This window comes from Protopterus annectens, chromosome 3.part1 (assembly GCF_019279795.1).
Source record: "Protopterus annectens isolate FY-2018-M chromosome 3.part1, PAN1.0, whole genome shotgun sequence".
NCBI classification, from domain to species: domain Eukaryota; kingdom Metazoa; phylum Chordata; order Ceratodontiformes; family Protopteridae; genus Protopterus; species Protopterus annectens.
Window position 1 is genome coordinate 1645409327 of NC_056732.1, and position 17387 is coordinate 1645426713.

The 17387-nt window shown below is 41.4% G+C and overlaps 1 protein-coding gene across 4 annotated transcripts in view; it reads left to right on the forward strand.

Annotated features, from left to right (window-relative positions):
• Nucleotides 1–17387, forward strand: part of AKAP9 (A-kinase anchoring protein 9) — a 3155794-nt gene that overhangs the window by 2895089 nt on the left and 243318 nt on the right. For all 4 annotated transcript variants that reach the window (XM_044067665.1, XM_044067666.1, XM_044067667.1 and 1 more), the window contains one exon: nucleotides 2088–2299. In XM_044067665.1, coding sequence (XP_043923600.1) covers nucleotides 2088–2299 — 212 coding nt within the window. The remainder of the gene's footprint in view (nucleotides 1–2087; nucleotides 2300–17387) is intronic.

Sequence of the window (17387 nt, forward strand, 5' to 3'; positions counted from 1 at the left end):
TAAGATGTTGCACTGCTAACACTGCATTGGATGAAAGCAGATACAGAATGTGGATAAATTGATGCAAGCACAGTGACGTAGAGGACTAAAGCCCTAACTACAGCCCAGATGACTTGAGTTCGATTAGCTGCTGAGTTTCTGACAAGGAGAGATCCCAAATGAGATTGCATTTGCCTTTGCACTCCTTGCATACAGTTCCAGGTAGAGACCAGAGATGTGGTGTATGGTCCACAGGGGGGAGTAGCTCTAGGATGTACCAGGCAACCACAAGAGTGTGTCTGTGTGTCTGTGTGTGTGTGTGTGTGTGTGTGTGTGTGTGTGTGTGTGTGTGTGTGTGTGTGTGTGTGTGTGTGTGTGTGATCATAACAGCCCTCCATGACAGCAGGATAACATGCGGTCATGGGACACCCTTAGGAGATGTAGGTAGACCCAGTGAAGGACAGGGGCACCAGGATGCACTGATAGGCAGAACTGTATGGGAGGAGAGTAAAAAAAAGAAAATTGATTTGTATAATTTTGAGGATTTTATTAGTATACCAGCTGAAGAACGTCAGCTACAATTAAATAACTCCATATTTGAGCTGTATCTCTTGTAAAATAAACAAATTAGTAAATGAAGAGCGTATTCTTTATTTTTATTTTCTGTTATGCTACATATACAGACAGTTTAAAAAATTAGCAATTAGGTGAAATACCTGTGTGTATGTATTTCAAGCAAGTGTTCAGTAACCCACTGGTTTGTATAAATAATTTTTCCATTACCTCTTCTTGAGTCTCACATGGTTAAAGCTTCAACTGCATGAAACAAGCTGAAGCTTTAACCATTTGATCTAAGCAAAAAACAGGCGATTTGAAAGGGTGCAGGCCCTCCCCTTGCTTGCCTGTACCACTTAACTGATATGTGCTAACCTTAATCCTGCCCCTATTCTCAACCCTACACCTTACCTTAGAAAAACTCTTTCCATAACAATCAGTATACAAGAAAGTAAGGGACACACCACATACAACAGCTGGCATGCACAACATTAAATCTACTCCCTCCTCCAGTTCTTATTCTAACCTTATCTTGCATACCTTTGCACACATATTCAACACCTCCTAATGCCAGACTTTCAGAATATCTGAAGCTTTTGGCATTAACACCCCAGCCTCACACTTACCTTCTGCAACTGATCATCCTCCTTTCAATGTGCGCACTACCTGATCATATCTACATTCAACCAGGTTTCCACACACTTCACTGTATCGAGCAAATGAATATTTGACCAAGTGAATGCAACCCTATGTACTAGTATGTGTGTGTGTGTATGTATGTGCATATATATATATATATATATATATATATAGAGAGAGAGAGAGAGAGAAAGAGATAGATATATATTTATATATATATATATATATATATATATATATATATATATATATATATATATATATATATATGTGTGTGTGTGTGTGTGTGTGTGTGTTAATGTCACTGTCATGCAACAGTGCAGAAAAAAATTTAACAAAAAATTCTTTGAATCACTGCCAGCAAGTAGACAAAACCCGTGCCTGCAGTGAATCTCTTTGCAGAGTAGCATTTGGGGAATTTCAAACGGGGAAAGTTTAATCAGTCAGTTGAAATCTTGTCCTCTCTCACTTGACCAGGAGTAACAAAGGCATTCATACAGAGGTAGGCTGACATATTTATGGAAGACGTGCTTTTAAAATAGGTCTTTATCAAAGTGTGGCTTTCTGTTGATGGCATTCAGTTTTGAAAACTGAATAAAATCTGGTATTTCAGGATAACATCAGAAACTTCATAAAACAGAAGAAATATTTTGCTGAACTGTAACACATGACTGTTGCACAGTGTGTAATCTTACCTGAAATGGATTGTTAACCATTTCCACAGCTGTAGCCCTTACGAATTGGGCATTACTTGTATCACATGGGTCTAATTAAGTTATGCTTGTTATTCTAACTTGTGACTGCATCCAGTAGCTCCATAACACTGTGCATACTTCAAAGGATTTTTATATAAGTAATTGCATCTTGTCTGTTTATACTGCTATACAAATATTTTACAAGTGATCTCTCTGTAGGTCAGCTTGGATTCCAGTGAGAGGACCATGAAGTGGGTTCTTCAGCAGGAAACTGCAATGAAACAGGCCAAGGACACTACAAAATCTTCTGCACCTGAACTTAATGGAGGAGAAACAATAACTGTAGAAGATAAAGATTCTGCGAATGTTGGTCACAGGCTAAGTCTTATTTATGCAAAAATAAAAGAACTAGCAAGAAAGGCTTCTGACAGGTACAGTATAGCTCAGTATAAGGATGCTGTTATTTTTTTCTCACTACTAAAATTTTGCTTATTAACCATTTTCTTATAGTAAGTTTGCATTAACAAATTTTGCTTTTCAGTAAGATCTAGTTTGTAAGACTCCATGCTTGAAATAACATTGCCTTCCTTTTAATTTGCAACTAGACACAGTCTCAGTATTTACGTTGTTAGTATTCTGTACTCTTAAAAACACGCTGAACGGTGAGTGGCCCAAACGGAAACGCCGACAGCTCCTTTTGATTCAAGAAACAAAGTTTTTAATTCACACTGTTAAAATTACCAAAAACAAAAAACAAGAACCAAAAATGTGTCCTTCTATATTCAGACTTCATCAGACAATGAAACCATTCCGCTGATCCGTACTTATAACTTTGCAGTCATGTGATTTGCTTGAAAACTTGTAAAGATACATATAGAAGTTAATACATTGGCTTGTATTATGGAGATGGTTCTCAATAATCATTACAATTACTTTGGAGATCATTGTTTTAAACAGAAAACTGGGGTGGAAATGGGTGCTGCTTTTTGCTAACATAATGGCAGCATGGGAGGAAAAGAATGTTTTCAGCAGCCCATATAATGCGCAAATAAAGATGTATTGTCATTTTTTTTGGATGACATCTTTATACCATGGGCAGGTTCTTTTAATAATATAGCTGCATTTATTGATTATATTAACACCAGTACATCTTTTTTGCAGTTCACATATAATGTTGGATATCATGGTATTACCTATTTAGATGTTCAGCTAACTAAAGATCATGAAGTAGGTGAACTTGTAAATAATCTTGTCTGCCGCGTTCAAGTTTTTTAAAATTTTTTGCTGCTGTATTGTAACACAAATATCTATATCAGAAAATGTTGCTTGATATTTCTTCTGACATTGATTAAACAAATGGCCTTGTGTAATAATGTTGTTCAATCATTTAATTTCAGTATATAAGGACTCCATTTCTCTATTGTTATGCTTAATCATTAATGCCATCATTTCACAGGCATGTCGATCATGCATGGCTAATAATTCCTTATGTAAGATCGAATGTTCCACTAAACCAGTTGGGATCTTCCAACACTTAAGTCCTTTTGGTACTTGCTGTACCTTAATACATTCTCTGAAATATATGTTTTCCTGTTGTAATTTGTGATATTTAAGCAGTTTATTGTAAAACTGCTTTAAAGTTTGATCCATGCTTTTTTCCAGTTCCACATTATTGATTGCCATCCCATTGTTTTTATTAAGCCAGCTATCCAAGTATACTACTTTTTCACCAGCTCCATCTCGTACCATGCCTCCATTAATCCCTTGATGCTGTTGTTGCTGAAATGCTTGCTGACCCGGTGGCATAACATCAGATAGTTTGCTGTGATACCCAGTTTGTACGGGATTCAAACTTGGAAAATCATTATGTCCAGAATATTGCATTTGTTGCGACAGCTGATCCACCAATAATGTAAGATTGTGGACATAAGACTGCATCTTTTCTAATTCGACTTGTGATATTTGCACGATATTATCTGTTTGCCCAACTGCCACCATAATTATAAACTAGACTAGTACACGAATATAACAAAACAATACTAAAACACGCTGAACTGTGAGCAGCCCAAACAGAAACGCTGACAGCTCTTGTTGATTCATGAAACAAAGTTTTTAATCCACACTGTTAAAATTGTCAAAAACAAAAAATAAGAACCCAAAATGTGTACTATTAACAAAGATGAGCATTTTCGTCCCACTATGTTCAGACTTTATCAGACAATGATACCATTCTACTGATCCGTGTTTATAACTTCGCACTCGTGGTTTGCTTGAAAAGGCTAATGGTCATTTCATTTTATTTTTTTAATTTGCTTTATAAATGCTGCCGGTTAAAGGGGTGGCACCCTCTCTTACAGCTGGACCAGTATTATAATCAGGCATATGCAATAGTATTAGCTAAGGGCATAATGATAACCCATATTCCTAATGTCAGTAACTACATAAAGGGTTAACTGTAGGTATACCTCAGGAATGTCTGTCTTTTCTTGCATTTGCAACTGTCATTGATTTCTCTCCCAGGCTCCTGTGGCTTCCTGGGAGAGTTCATAATCTTAATTTCCCTATATGCATTGTGACTGAACATGGCTGGTTTCAGCAGGGAGGCAGTGAGAGAAATAGGCAAACCCATTGTAGTTCAAAGTCAATGGATGTTCATCGTGTTACCCTGCTGCAGTCATCACACCTGGCTTACCAAGTCCAGCTACAAGCTCATATCCTGCCAGGAAAAAAGAACACATTGGCAGACGACCTAAGCAGAAACATCATGGATCCCCACAAATGGAAACTGGATCCACAAATATTTGCAATGATAACTCAAAAATGGGGGCACCCAGACATAGACTTGTTTGCCAGCCCCCAAAACTATCAGCTAACCTGGACTGCAGCAGGGTATACACTCGAACATCTACATTTATGGCATACCTCTCAACTGTACAGATTTTCGCAGAATGTCCAGATTTTTGCCTCATATTTTTGGTCCGTTTTTCATAAAATTATGGTTTTCTGGCAAATTAGTGGAAATCATTAAAGACTGAAGTTAGGAAAATAATGACAGGCATCTGAGCTTCAGACTTCATACCCTTTAGAAAATTCATGTTAATACACAACCTGCTGTTCTATGAACTTTCTAAGTCTGTAAGAGCAATATGTAAAAATTGTCCCTATTTTTGGGCCTTTGTCCCACTTTTATTTATGGCTTTGTCCAGATTTCTTGCTCTAAGAGGTTGAGAGGTATTTATGCACTTTCATTTGACTGCATCCCAGGGACTGAATGTAGCACTAGTAAAATATTAATCTCATTTTATTATTTTAAACTGTTGTCGTTTTCTTTCATAGAAGTTGTATGTGGTTGTTCTATGAGGTGTCTGGATCTCAACTCTTGTAAAAGGATTTTTGTCTTTAAATCTTTGGTCAGACTCCTTTGTTAATATTTGGAATATCACCAAGTGCTCAAAATCTAATTTTCCAACTAAATTTTACTTCTAGCAAAGTCCCAGAAGGGCAGCTCTCCGAGTGGTTTCTCCACTTAAAAAAATAACAGATATGCGAGACCATGTCTCATCCTTCCTGGTGATTTGTCCTTTTCTTAGATTCATAGATTCATAGATTAGTACTAGGCTAACTGCCCTTGCGAGCCATTTTAAGCCTAGCTAATTATTCCTTGTGAGACTCAAACCCTGCACCTTGTGTTTGTAAGGCAAACACCTTAACCATTAGGCCACCCTCCCAACCCTATTTAGTACCATGCAGCCGTAGAGTTGGTGTATATGTATAAGGGAGGTGGGGCAGTGAGTGAAGTGCTCTATGTTGGAGATTTCATAGGTTCATAGGAGGTTAGTAGGCTAATGGCCCTAGGGCCTTTACAAGCCTAGCCATGTAATAACCTGAGTTAATTGACCATAGTCAGATGGTCATTGTTAAAACTATTCTGTGATCAGCACCAACTGCCTGTGAGTGTGAGGGACATAGGTGCCACCCCTGGGGTAAATTTATGATCACACATCCAGTTGTCAAGGTTGTGCTTGAATAGGGTTATTGAGGAGCTCTGCTTCACATGGAGTGGGAGCTTATATAGGTTCATAGGACGTTATGAGGCTAATGGCCCTAGGGCCTTTACAAGCCTAGTTTAGGGAGACTTGCCCCCTGCAAAAAAAACTTTTGTAATTTGATACTGTTTTGGGGAGTTTGCTTTGGGTGCATTGTTCTTCTTTGAGAACTTGTAGTAGATCCTTAATATTTATTGAGAACTTCTAGTGGTTCCTTAATGTTTATTAATGCTAAGATTCAAGTAGTTTCTGAGCCTACTACCCCAATCTGTCTCTTTTCTGGAGCTATATGACATCCTGCACAAATGAGAATAGATTAGTTTCCATAACTTCTCCTCATAACCTTTGCCCTCCATTCATTGGTGTTTAGATAATTACTAAGCTAATGGCCTTAGGGGCCTTTTTAAGCTTAGCCTTGCTTTCTGAAATATATCTGACATGGTTTGATACCCCAGAGTAATTTTAAGGGTGGGTATAGGCTTGGGCAACTGGTGGTCAAGCATTTAAAAGCTGTCTGTGTTCATTAGAGTCATAATTACTAGACCGGGATACATTTCCAATTCTAGCCCCGAGTCGTAAATAATTCCTGTATCTTGTACAGTTTCAAATAGAAGACCCTAAACCCCTCCTTTGTTTACTAATCTTTACTCAGCATGATGGCACCATATTCTTTTAATTCCTTCACCCCTGCTTGATTACTGTGGTTCTTTTTTATTTTAACCAAATACCTCCCTGAGATTTCTGTTTGCAGCCATTAAATCTGTATTCGTGCAGTGCCCCACTTCCAGTCTCCTCAACATCACCACTTCAAATTCAGACTGCAGTCTCATTCACACTCTTTTTAACACTTCCTTAACCTCCACTATCACACACCTTCTTCTGAATCCAACTGATGTCTTTTCTATCCCCCTCAGTCAGTCCTTCCTGTTATGCGTAATGATCCCCTCTAAAAACATTATTCTTTTAATTGCTGAATACTACACTATTTTACCATGACCTTTTCACTTCCTCCTATAAACTGTAAAATAGTATTCTAATTCATTTATAACTTGTCAATCCTTTATTATCCTGATAACCATTCTTTGTACATTCTCCTCTAGCTTAATATTCTGGAAATGAGCTTTTTGGCCCATTCTGCCTTCCATAAATAAATAAAATTACAGTATGGGGACCAGAACTAAAAATGGTACTCTAGCTGGGACTTGACAGTATAACCTCTCTTTTCCTGAAGATTGTTCCTTTAAGGATAAGGCTCGGTGTCATACTGAGTTTGCTACAACTGTCTCAGATTGTATTTGGTCATTCATTTCTGCTTTTACTCCCAAATACTAGGTCTTTTTTCCTGATATTTGCTTTTTTGTGTTACTTCTACCAGTTGTCATTTCACTTTAGGATTGTACGAGCCAATAATTTACACTTCCACTTTGATGGATTTAAGGAATGGGATTCCCTATGATGACACACAGTGTCTAATCCTGTTTCTTAAAGACAGGGACCACCACCACATCACTTTGCCAGCCCAGAGATGGGCTTCCATGCAACGTTGAAGAGGCATATTGTCCTCGTTACACCAGCCCTGTCTCTTGTTGTCAACATTTCCAGGTGAATCTCCTCCACACCTCACTTCATACCCTCAGCTATAATACTGGACCTAAGTGCATCTGGAATTTTAGGCACTGCCTGCTGATAGACGACATGCTGACTTGGTTAAGAAGTTCCTGAAAATCTTCTTTCCATCTCCTTACAGATCCCAGAAGCAGTCAGCACTTGTCCTAGCCTTGCTTAGCACAGTCTGGGTGAGATCCTGCTTTTCATGGTTTGAAGCATTGAATAGTTTTCCAGAGTATTTTTAAGGTCACCTTACAGTCTTTCATCATATTCTATTCAAATCCATTCACTGAATTGTGCTTTGGCAGCTGCTGTCACTGTATCCTTCTTGTTGTAACTGTATATCTTATATGAAGTAAATGAGACCTGCACAAGACTATAGAGGCTATCTTCTTCAACTTGACAACTTTAATCTAGTGTTCATCGGTGCATCCTAAAGTTACTCTTTTGGCCATCACTAACCGCACTGTGATCAAGCAGCATGATGCCACCTGTGTAGTTTATATCTTGACCATCATGGTCCATTCAGACTTTAAAACTCCAGCATCACTTCAAATGAGAGTTGAGTTTTCACTGAAGTAGGAGTTGAACTTCTCTCATAAAGAAGTCTCCACCAGATGTTGCTACAAAACCATTATAGCTCATTTGTTTCTTCCAGGTCTGCTGTTTGGCCAGTACCCTGTCCAGCAAATCCATCTTACTACAAAGTGCCAGTCAGTGGACTGTTGTGCCCCCGAGCATGTAGACTGTATAGCCTCAGGGATGATGACACAACCACAGAGTCAGGCCATTGACCTTGGACCCAAGGTGCTATTATGCAAGTAGTTAATGGACATTCTTGTGTTTGGACATAATTGTTGTAATGGCTACGTCTATGACTTGCACAGCTCACCACTCAGTTTAGATCATACAGGCTGTTCTTCCTTGTCATGCCAGACCAGATGTCTGTGTCATTTCTCTTCGTCTTAAAGGCTATCAGTAGGACTAAAAGAGGTGGCAGGCATTACTGTTTTGAGTACCTCACTCATTTTTCCCAAGAAATCTGAATACAATGTATGTCTGTTTGTTGTCAAATTGCAAACAATTGACATTTTTCTCCTCTATGCAACTCCAAGCCAGACTGAAGCAACCCTGCAGTCCAGTGATGGATTGTGAATAAAAAGAAGATAAAAAACTATATAGTGAATAACTTTCCTTATGTTTTGATGAAAACTCAGCCATATAGAAGATTTTTTATTGACTATGTCAAGAAATTGTGTTGTTTTCACTCCAAATCATTCTTTGATTCGAGTGTTTAAATGTAATTTATGGAATATCTGATACATAATTAGCTGACAGTAGGGCATTTCAACACAATATTCAAGAGTGCTTTTTATAGTGGGGCACTGCAGTGGCAGATTAGAGTAAAGCATCCAATCAACCTTATGTTGGCAGATATGCTGTCTGCAGGTTGTGTGCAGTTCTATGTAAATGTACAGTTGAGAAGGGTAGTTCATGACAAAATGGCTAGACATTGGTAATGATTGCATCATGACAGTTATTTGATATACATTTCATTTAAGCCTTTTCATTTGAGCAGAAAATACCAAACAGAACCAAACTGACCAAAAATATGTTTTAATTTATGTATCCTTTGTTGACTGAGTTAGTCCTATAAGGCAAGTGGTCTTTTTTTCAGTGTCTATATTATATCATCGAACGCTTAAAAAAGTGAACGCTGATTGATCGACCTAATTTAAGTGAAAGCTTACAATCTGGAACAGCGATTTTTTTTTCCCAGGGAAAAAAATCGCTGATCCAAAACACATACACACAACACAAGCACACCAAACAAACAGAAATCCACACACATACACCTAAAATCTGATACCTAACCCTACACTAAACTATGCACACACCACTAACTACCCACTTACCTTAACCCAAACCCTAACCCTAAGGTCCGTCACTATCGCACACTCACCTCACCCGCTCCCTAACCCTAACTCACTTAAATCCGCACTAATCCTCATGTCCACTCAGTCGTACAGATACCTAATCCGAGCCCTAACCCTAACTCACCTAAATCACCCTAACACTCACATCCACACAATCACACACTTACCTGAATCTGACCAGTAACTTTCCACCATAACACTGAAAATACCGAAGCAACAGAAACGGACAACCAAATTCTTTCCCTAGGAAAAAATTTGAGATGTTAAGTTGTCTATCTCGCCTTCATTCTTGCTGGATGGGTTCGGAGCCGACCTCGGCTCCGACTCGGCCACTCTAAAAGCTCGAGAGTTGGTTCCACCGGCTCGAGGCTCCCCTTATATCCCACAATGCTAGGCGTGAGTTACCTTAGATCTCGTTTGCCGCTACAGCGATCGAGGTGTTGGTTTTCTACCGGTTCTTGGTAAGTGACTTTCTTGTAAAGTTAGAGTATTAAAACCCCTTTAATTTTAATATTTATACTTATTTCCCTTAGTTTAGAGGAATTCTTATCCCCTTTCTTAAAAATTCCTGTTTTTTTCCCACAAGAACTTAAGTTCTTCCCTTGGGCCTACAGGCCTTTTTCTTTCCCTAGTGGAGTGTGTGTGTTATTTTTTTCTTAATTTAAAAACCTAGCTAGTTGTTTTATTTTAAGCTAAACTAGACAGGGTGTAATCAGTGTGTCTGTGACTGTGTGTGTGATTGCACCTTTGAGATGTCTAAAGAAGCAAAGGTCTCCGGATTCAAGAAGTGTGAAGCGTGCTGTCAGAAAATGTCTCTGACAGACGCTCACACTTCTTGTGTCTACTGTCTGGGACCTTTGCACCTGCAGGACTCCTGTGCTGTTTGCCATGGCTTCAGCCCCAGGGTCCTGCAGGAAAGAAAAAATAAGTTAATTTTAAGAGGCTTACTCAGGCCAGAGGATTCCCTTACTGTGTCTTCAGGAAGCCCTCCAAGGCATCTAGGTCTTCGGCCCCAACTGAGCCGAGACCTAAGCTTCTAAACCTCTGCCTACATCGGCTCCGGCTGGAGCCGATGAGTCTCAGTCCACAGTTTCTGGTTCCTCGGCTCCGGCTGGAGCCGAGGTATTAGAAATTCCGTGTCGGCTCCGACCAGACCTTGGAGCCGACAACTAGGAAGAGGTCCAGGTCACCATCCCTTGGCTCCGTTCATTCGGCTCCAGGATCTCCCTGCTGTCTGAACGGAGCCATAAATCTCAATCCTCTAGGTCATCGAGGCTGTCGGATCATGACCTTCAGAGGGTAGTGAGTCGACTTCTTAAGTCCGAGGCACTGGCCCAGATGCTTCAGAGCCCGACTCATCAGTCGATGCCTGCCCCTGTCCATCAATATATTCCTCCTTCGACTCTCTTGAGCTCGGAGCCGGGTCGTGACGGAACCGAGACTGTGATAGCGACGGAGCCGATACAATTGTCTTCGGCCCGCTGACTCCGATTTCTTCCTTGGAAGAATCTCTGCGCCGACTTCCTCTCGGCTCCGAGGGGTGAGTGGCATCGGACCCTTGTCCGACCCCTCCCTCTCGGTGCTTCGCTGGTGAGTTCGGCTCCGACATCGGCCTCGAGCCATCACTGTCGGTGCCAAGGGGGTTCTCAGCTCGGAGCGGGACCTCTGGCTTTGCCTGACAGGGGTGCTTCGAGGTCATGCGGAGTGTGTTAGAGCCTGGCTCTACTCCACAGTCGGCTGTCCGCCCCTCCCACGGTGCCTCAGGTCAAGTCGACTCACTCCCTCATCCCGGACCGCAGAGAGCCAGCTCCTCAGGAACCCCTGTGGGATCTCATCCTCTTCCGAGGCCTCTCCTGATTTGGCAGAAGAGCCCCTCGGAAGAGGAAGTGTAAGAGGAAACACATTGACTCACCTGAGTCAATCACATCTGATACAGATTTAGATGATTCCGAGGGTTCCCCCTTTCCCCTTCTGAAGATGTCTCTTTGCAGACATTCTAGAGATCCTGAAGCAGAGGGAAATTGGCCAGCCCTTAACCCTTCGGAGGATGAATCTGTATATCTTGAGGCGTTTGGCTCTCGCCTTCCACCTCCTGGGTGTCCCCCTTGACCCTCATGCAGGTGGTTGCTAAAAGGCAAGGACGGCTCCTGATTCAGTAGATCCCACTCCCAGGAGACCCTCCAAATTCATAACGGCACCAGCAGACAAGCAGTTCTTGACAAAAGGAGTCTCTGTGGATGCTATGGTGGTAGCTGCTGCCACTAAGAAGGAACTAGCTGATCCTTCAGTACCTGTCCATCCACCTAACAAGGAATCTAGGTCCATGGACAGGTACGGAAGCGGATGTTTTCGCCAGCGACATTTACTATGTTCGCTGAACTACCTGTGCCATTTCACTCGCCTTCAAAGAGACTTGATTAAAGAAGCGAGTGACATGTTGAAGGATCCTACAGCTGTGGGTTTTCAAGATAAAATGAACACTCAGCTGGCTACCCTTAACTCCATAGCCAACTCCTCCATGCGCCTCCTTTCTTATGCGGCTGATGGAGCGAGTAGGGCCGCAGGGACAGGTGTGGCCTTACGTAGGCATGCCTGGATGCGGCTATGCAATTTTATGGACCCTTCAAGACGTCTTTCACTAACTCCCCGCTTGATGGATCATCTCTTTGGTCCTCAAGTGAAAGAAACCTTGACTAGGTGCTAGACTGATGGCAAGACTCTTTCTGCCGCCGGAGTCCGTTTTCTACTCCTTCTAGGCCTTACCCCAAAGGCCAGAAAAGTGGGAAAATGTGGTTCCAAACAAAATCAAGGGACTTCGCCTGACGACAAAGTTACCTGCCAGAGGCAGAGGGGAATAACAATGGTAGACGCCGCCTCGAGGCAGGGGTCCGCAGAACCAGGGCAATCGAGAAGCCTTCTGATAAGCCCTTTCAGCATCCCTGAGGTGTTGCCCGCCTGCCCACCTTCGGAGGCAGTCGGGGGAAGGTTATCACTGTACCCAAAAGCCTGGCTATCCCTGACTCAAGACAAATGGGTACAGTCTATCATTTCAAGGCTATTCTATCCCTTTCTTCGCATTCGAAACTATCAAAAAATCCCTTCCAGATGTTCCACCAAGCAAAGGGATCTAGCGGTTTTGAAATTTCAAAACTGCTTGCAAAAAGAGCAATTCAGCCAGTTCCAGCAGACCAGCAAGGATCCGGAATCTACTCAAGGTTCTTTTTAGTTCCAAAGAAAACAGGGGACTGGAGACCAATTTTGGATCTCAGTATCTTGAACAGATCAGTCAAGAAAACAAGATTTCGGATGGTCACGCTGCAATCCATCCTTCCCTATTGGGAAAAGGAAACTGGATGTGCTCTATAGACCTTCAGGATGCGTACTATCACATAAAATGAACAGACGCTCCAGAAGATTCCTCCGCTTCAGGCTGGGAACCATTCATTTTCAGTTCAGGGCCCTGCCCTTTGGTCTCACCACTGCCCCGGTGTTTACCAAATGCATGGCAGTGGTAGCTTCTCACCTGAGACGACAAGGATTCCAGGTGTTTCCATATTTGGACGACTGGCTCCTCACAGCCCCACCAAGCATCTCCTTCTGATGGCCAGGGATTACACCTTCGCATTTGTCAAAAGTTAGGCATTTCAATAAATTGCGAAAAGTCTGTTTTGTCGCCTTGTCGTACTATTACCTTCATAGGCGCAAATCTAGACACAGTAAACATGTCTGCGAGGCTAACAGATCAGAGAATAACAGACATACACAGACTGGTCTCACTCCTTTTCAACAACAACAGAATCAAAGCCAGGTTAGTTCTGAAAGTGTTGGGAATTATGGCGGCTGCCATACCTCTGCTTCCATTAGCCAGATTCCACATGAGGATCCTTCAATGGACGCTCTTTACACAATGGTCATACCAGCAACTTCCAATGTCCCATACCATTATGATCACGCAGACGTGCAGAAATCATCTCATGTGGTGGATGTCTTCCCCTCAGCTCTGGTTGGGAAGACCATTTGTCCCCCCCCCCTCCGGTTGCTACTTTGACAACGGACGCCTCCCTGATCGGGTGGGGGGGGCATTATCAGGGCAGGACGGTCCAGGGCACATGGCAACCAGACGAATGCCACTTGCACATAAATGTTCTGGAGATGAGAGCAGTGCTTTTAGCATTGCAAGCCCTTCAAGACTCTCTCCCTTGGGAACGATTGCAATCCAGACAGACAATATGTCTGTAGTGTGGTACATCAACAAACAAGGCGGAACCAGGTCCTACCTGTGTCGAGAAGCTCTCAGATTGTGGCAATGGGCGATTTCTTCTCAGCGTTGATAGCAACGCACATCCCCGGAAGTCCAATCAAATAGCAGACAAATTGATAAGAGCTATCCTCATGCCTCACGAGTGGTCTCTGAAAGACTCTGTTGTGAGAGAGATTTTTCTCAAGTGGGGTCAGCCTTGCTGCGATCTTTTGCTACTCCCAAAACAGCAAGTGCAGACATTATTTCACTCTATTCCCTTTACCAGGCCAACCCAGCAGAGACGCCTAGTCCAAGTTTGGCCCCGGGGACTTCTGTATGCATTTCCTCCTTCCCACTAATCTCTCAGGTGATACAGAAAGCTATCGCTCAGAAGGCCTCGTTGATCCTCATTGCTCCTTACTGGCCTCGACAGGTGTGGTTCCCCTTTCTACATCAATTTCTGCGGGAGCGACCTTGGCATCTGGACCTAGTTCCAGACCTTTTGATCCATCAATCGGGTTAGTTACATCGCTCCCTCCCCTCTCTGAACCTCACTGCTTGGTTCCTCCAGTTCCAACATTAGCCAGGCTTCCTCAATTATCTCGCTCTGTTCGAAATATTTTGATAGCTTCCCATAAATCTTCCACTAGGAAGATTTATTTGAGTAAGTGGAAACGTTTCACATATTGGGCTCAAGGAAGGGACATAGATCCTTTCACTGCTTCCATCCAAATAGTCCTTGAATTTCTAGCTGAACTCTTCCATGCAGGTTCATCCCCTTCTACTCTTAAAGTTCAATTGGCAGCTATCTCTAACTTTCATGTAGGTATTTCTGACTCTGCCTTAATGTCCCACAAGCTTTGCAAAGCCTTTTTGAAAGGAGTTTTTCTTCTCAGACCTCCTATAAGAAATCCTCCTTCCTTGGGACCTAAATTTAGTTCTTACTTCTTTGATTCTACCCTTCGAACCTGCAGCCTCCTGTTCTTTAAAATTGCTATCATGGAAGACTCTCTTTCTGGTAGCTATTACTTCAGCTAGAAGAGTCTCAGAACTTCATGCACTCAGCTGTCGACCTCCTTATCTATTGTTCCATAAGGACAGGGTATCCTTACGAACCAACCCGTCCTTCTTGCCTAAGGTAGTCTCGATCAAATCTAAATCAAAGCATTGACCTCCTGTCTTTTTCCAGAATATTCCAATAGGTCTGAACAAAAATTACACTGGCTAGATGTTCATCGTCAGTTGAGATACTATTTGGATAGAACAAAACAATTCAGAAAATCTGACCAACTGTTTATCTCCTATGCAGAAAGCAGAAAAGGACTTTCAGTTTCAAAGGTATCATTATCTAGATGGCTTACATCTCTGATTACCCTTGTTTATGAGATTAGACACCAAAAGCTGCCTAATAAACCTAAGGCCCATTCTACCAGAGCTTTGGCTACTTCTTTAGCCTTCCAAGACAGACTGCCTATTGACACCATTTGTGCAGCTGCTACTTGGGCTACTCCTCACACTTTCATTTCTCATTATAAGTTGGATTTAGCTTCTAGGCATAGAGCTAACTTTGGTTCCACTGTTCTCAGGAGTCTGTTCCGTTAGGCCACCCGGGACAAGGTGCTAGGACGCGTCCCATCCAGCAAGAATGAAGGCGAGATAGACAACTTAACATAAAGAAGTTATGTTCTTACCATAACGCTCCATGTTAGTTGTCTTCTTCGCCTTCTTCTGCCCCACCCTCCTGCCCCTGGCCTGGACAGACCTAGAGGAGTTGTGATTGTGACCTCTCTTTCTACCACCTCTGTACTTTAGGTATATGCTCTGCTGTGCATATTTCCTGGATCAGGATGTAGGTCACCCTTCTCTTCTCCCTTTTATAGAGGTGGACTTTGTTACTAATTATTCTATTACTATTATAGGCTGGGCCTAGCTTACAAACGAGATCTGAGGTAACTCACGCCTAGCATTGTGGGATATATGGGAGCCTCGAGTCGGTGGAACCAACTCTCGAGCTTTTAGAGTGAATGGAGCCGAGGTCGGCTCCGAACCCATCCAGCAAGAAGAAGGCGAGAAGAAGACAACTAACATGGAACGTTATGGTAAGAACATAACTTCTTTTTTCTGCTGCTTCGATATTTTGCAGTTTCGCGAAAATAAGTTCGATCAATCAGCGTTCTCTTTTTTAAGCATCCAAGGATATAATATAGACCCTTTTTTCAGGGGATACCAGAGGTGGTATTTATACTGCTAAGGGAAATTTGGACAGAGCATCAGGAAAGTTCCCCTTCTTGTTTGTTTCCATAATTGTGGAAGAGCTAGCCACAATTGTGTTTAAGTCTTGATCCTAATGGAGTGGTGGCTGGGAGAGTGGTGCACAACATGGAGGAGTTGACAGACAAAGCGGAGCAAATGGCAGCTCGTAGCAGGAAGATTTGGAGATAGCTTTTCAGATTCATTTGTTTAGTGTCAGAATTGGCATCAAAGGAAGAATGTGTGGTTACAAGCCTCCTTACTTGGTGATATATTACAGGAGAATGCTGCTTGAGCAGGAAAATGGAGAAGACATATCATGGGGAGAAATAATAGACAAAATCCAGAATGAAGATGCAGAGGAGATTACAAAAAGCATTACTGAACTAAAGAAAAAAAACATATGCTGAGATAGTCGGGAATACGCAGGAACAGAAAGGAAAAAAAAGATGGTGGTCTGAAAAGAAAGTACATGGTGAGAATACAAAGCAACAATTCTAAGTGTTATAAATGTTGATGGTAATAGGGGAGCAGTATTATATTTAAGACAAACAAAGGTGTCCTTTTTTGTGGGAAAGAGTGACATTTGATGAATAATTTTAATAAAAAGTTATATTTATGGGAAAACAGGACATGGTGCAAAAATATGAATTAGAATAAGTGCCAGCAAACTGGACATTTATGGAAGGACTGTAAAAAATGGGTTCATTATAGTGAAAAAACAATGATAGATATAGAACAAACTGGAAAAAGAATTGGAAATTGATCATTTAAAAGAAAATATTAAAATAAAGAAGAAGAAGACAAAGAAAATAGATAAGAGTCCATATGTAAACTGGAAAATAGGGAAAGGAAAGAAATTCTATCAGAAGAAGAGTGAAATATGGGAAAAGTAAGTTTAAAGGAATGAATATAAAGGGAAATATAAAGGAAATAAAAATTAAGGGTACATTATTTCTCCTACATTAAGGAAAAGGGTGAGTAATAATTTAAGAATTCTTTCAGTAAATGTGAATAGTATAAAATATCTTAAGAATAATCAGAATTTTAGATTGATGTAATAAATATGATTTAGAAGTAATTATAATAGAAGACATAAGTTGTCTAACAGAGGATGAAGGATTGCAAACAGAAAAAATATGGGGTGGAAATTTAGTAAGGAATTTGGGAAATGAACATTGCTCAGAAATAACAGTCTTATGTAGAAGAACAGTAAAGATGTTAAATGAAACATTAGTAAGAATGGGAAAATTAACCATGTTAGATGGCAAGAAAAATATATAGATGTAGCATTATATGCCTATGTTAAATGCCATGGTGGTGCAGCGGTTAGCGTTGTTGCCTCACAGCAAGAGGTTCTCCCTTCAATTCTCAGCTGGAGTGCCTTCTGTATGGAGTTTGCATGTCCTCCTCACGGTCGAGTGATGCTAAAGACATG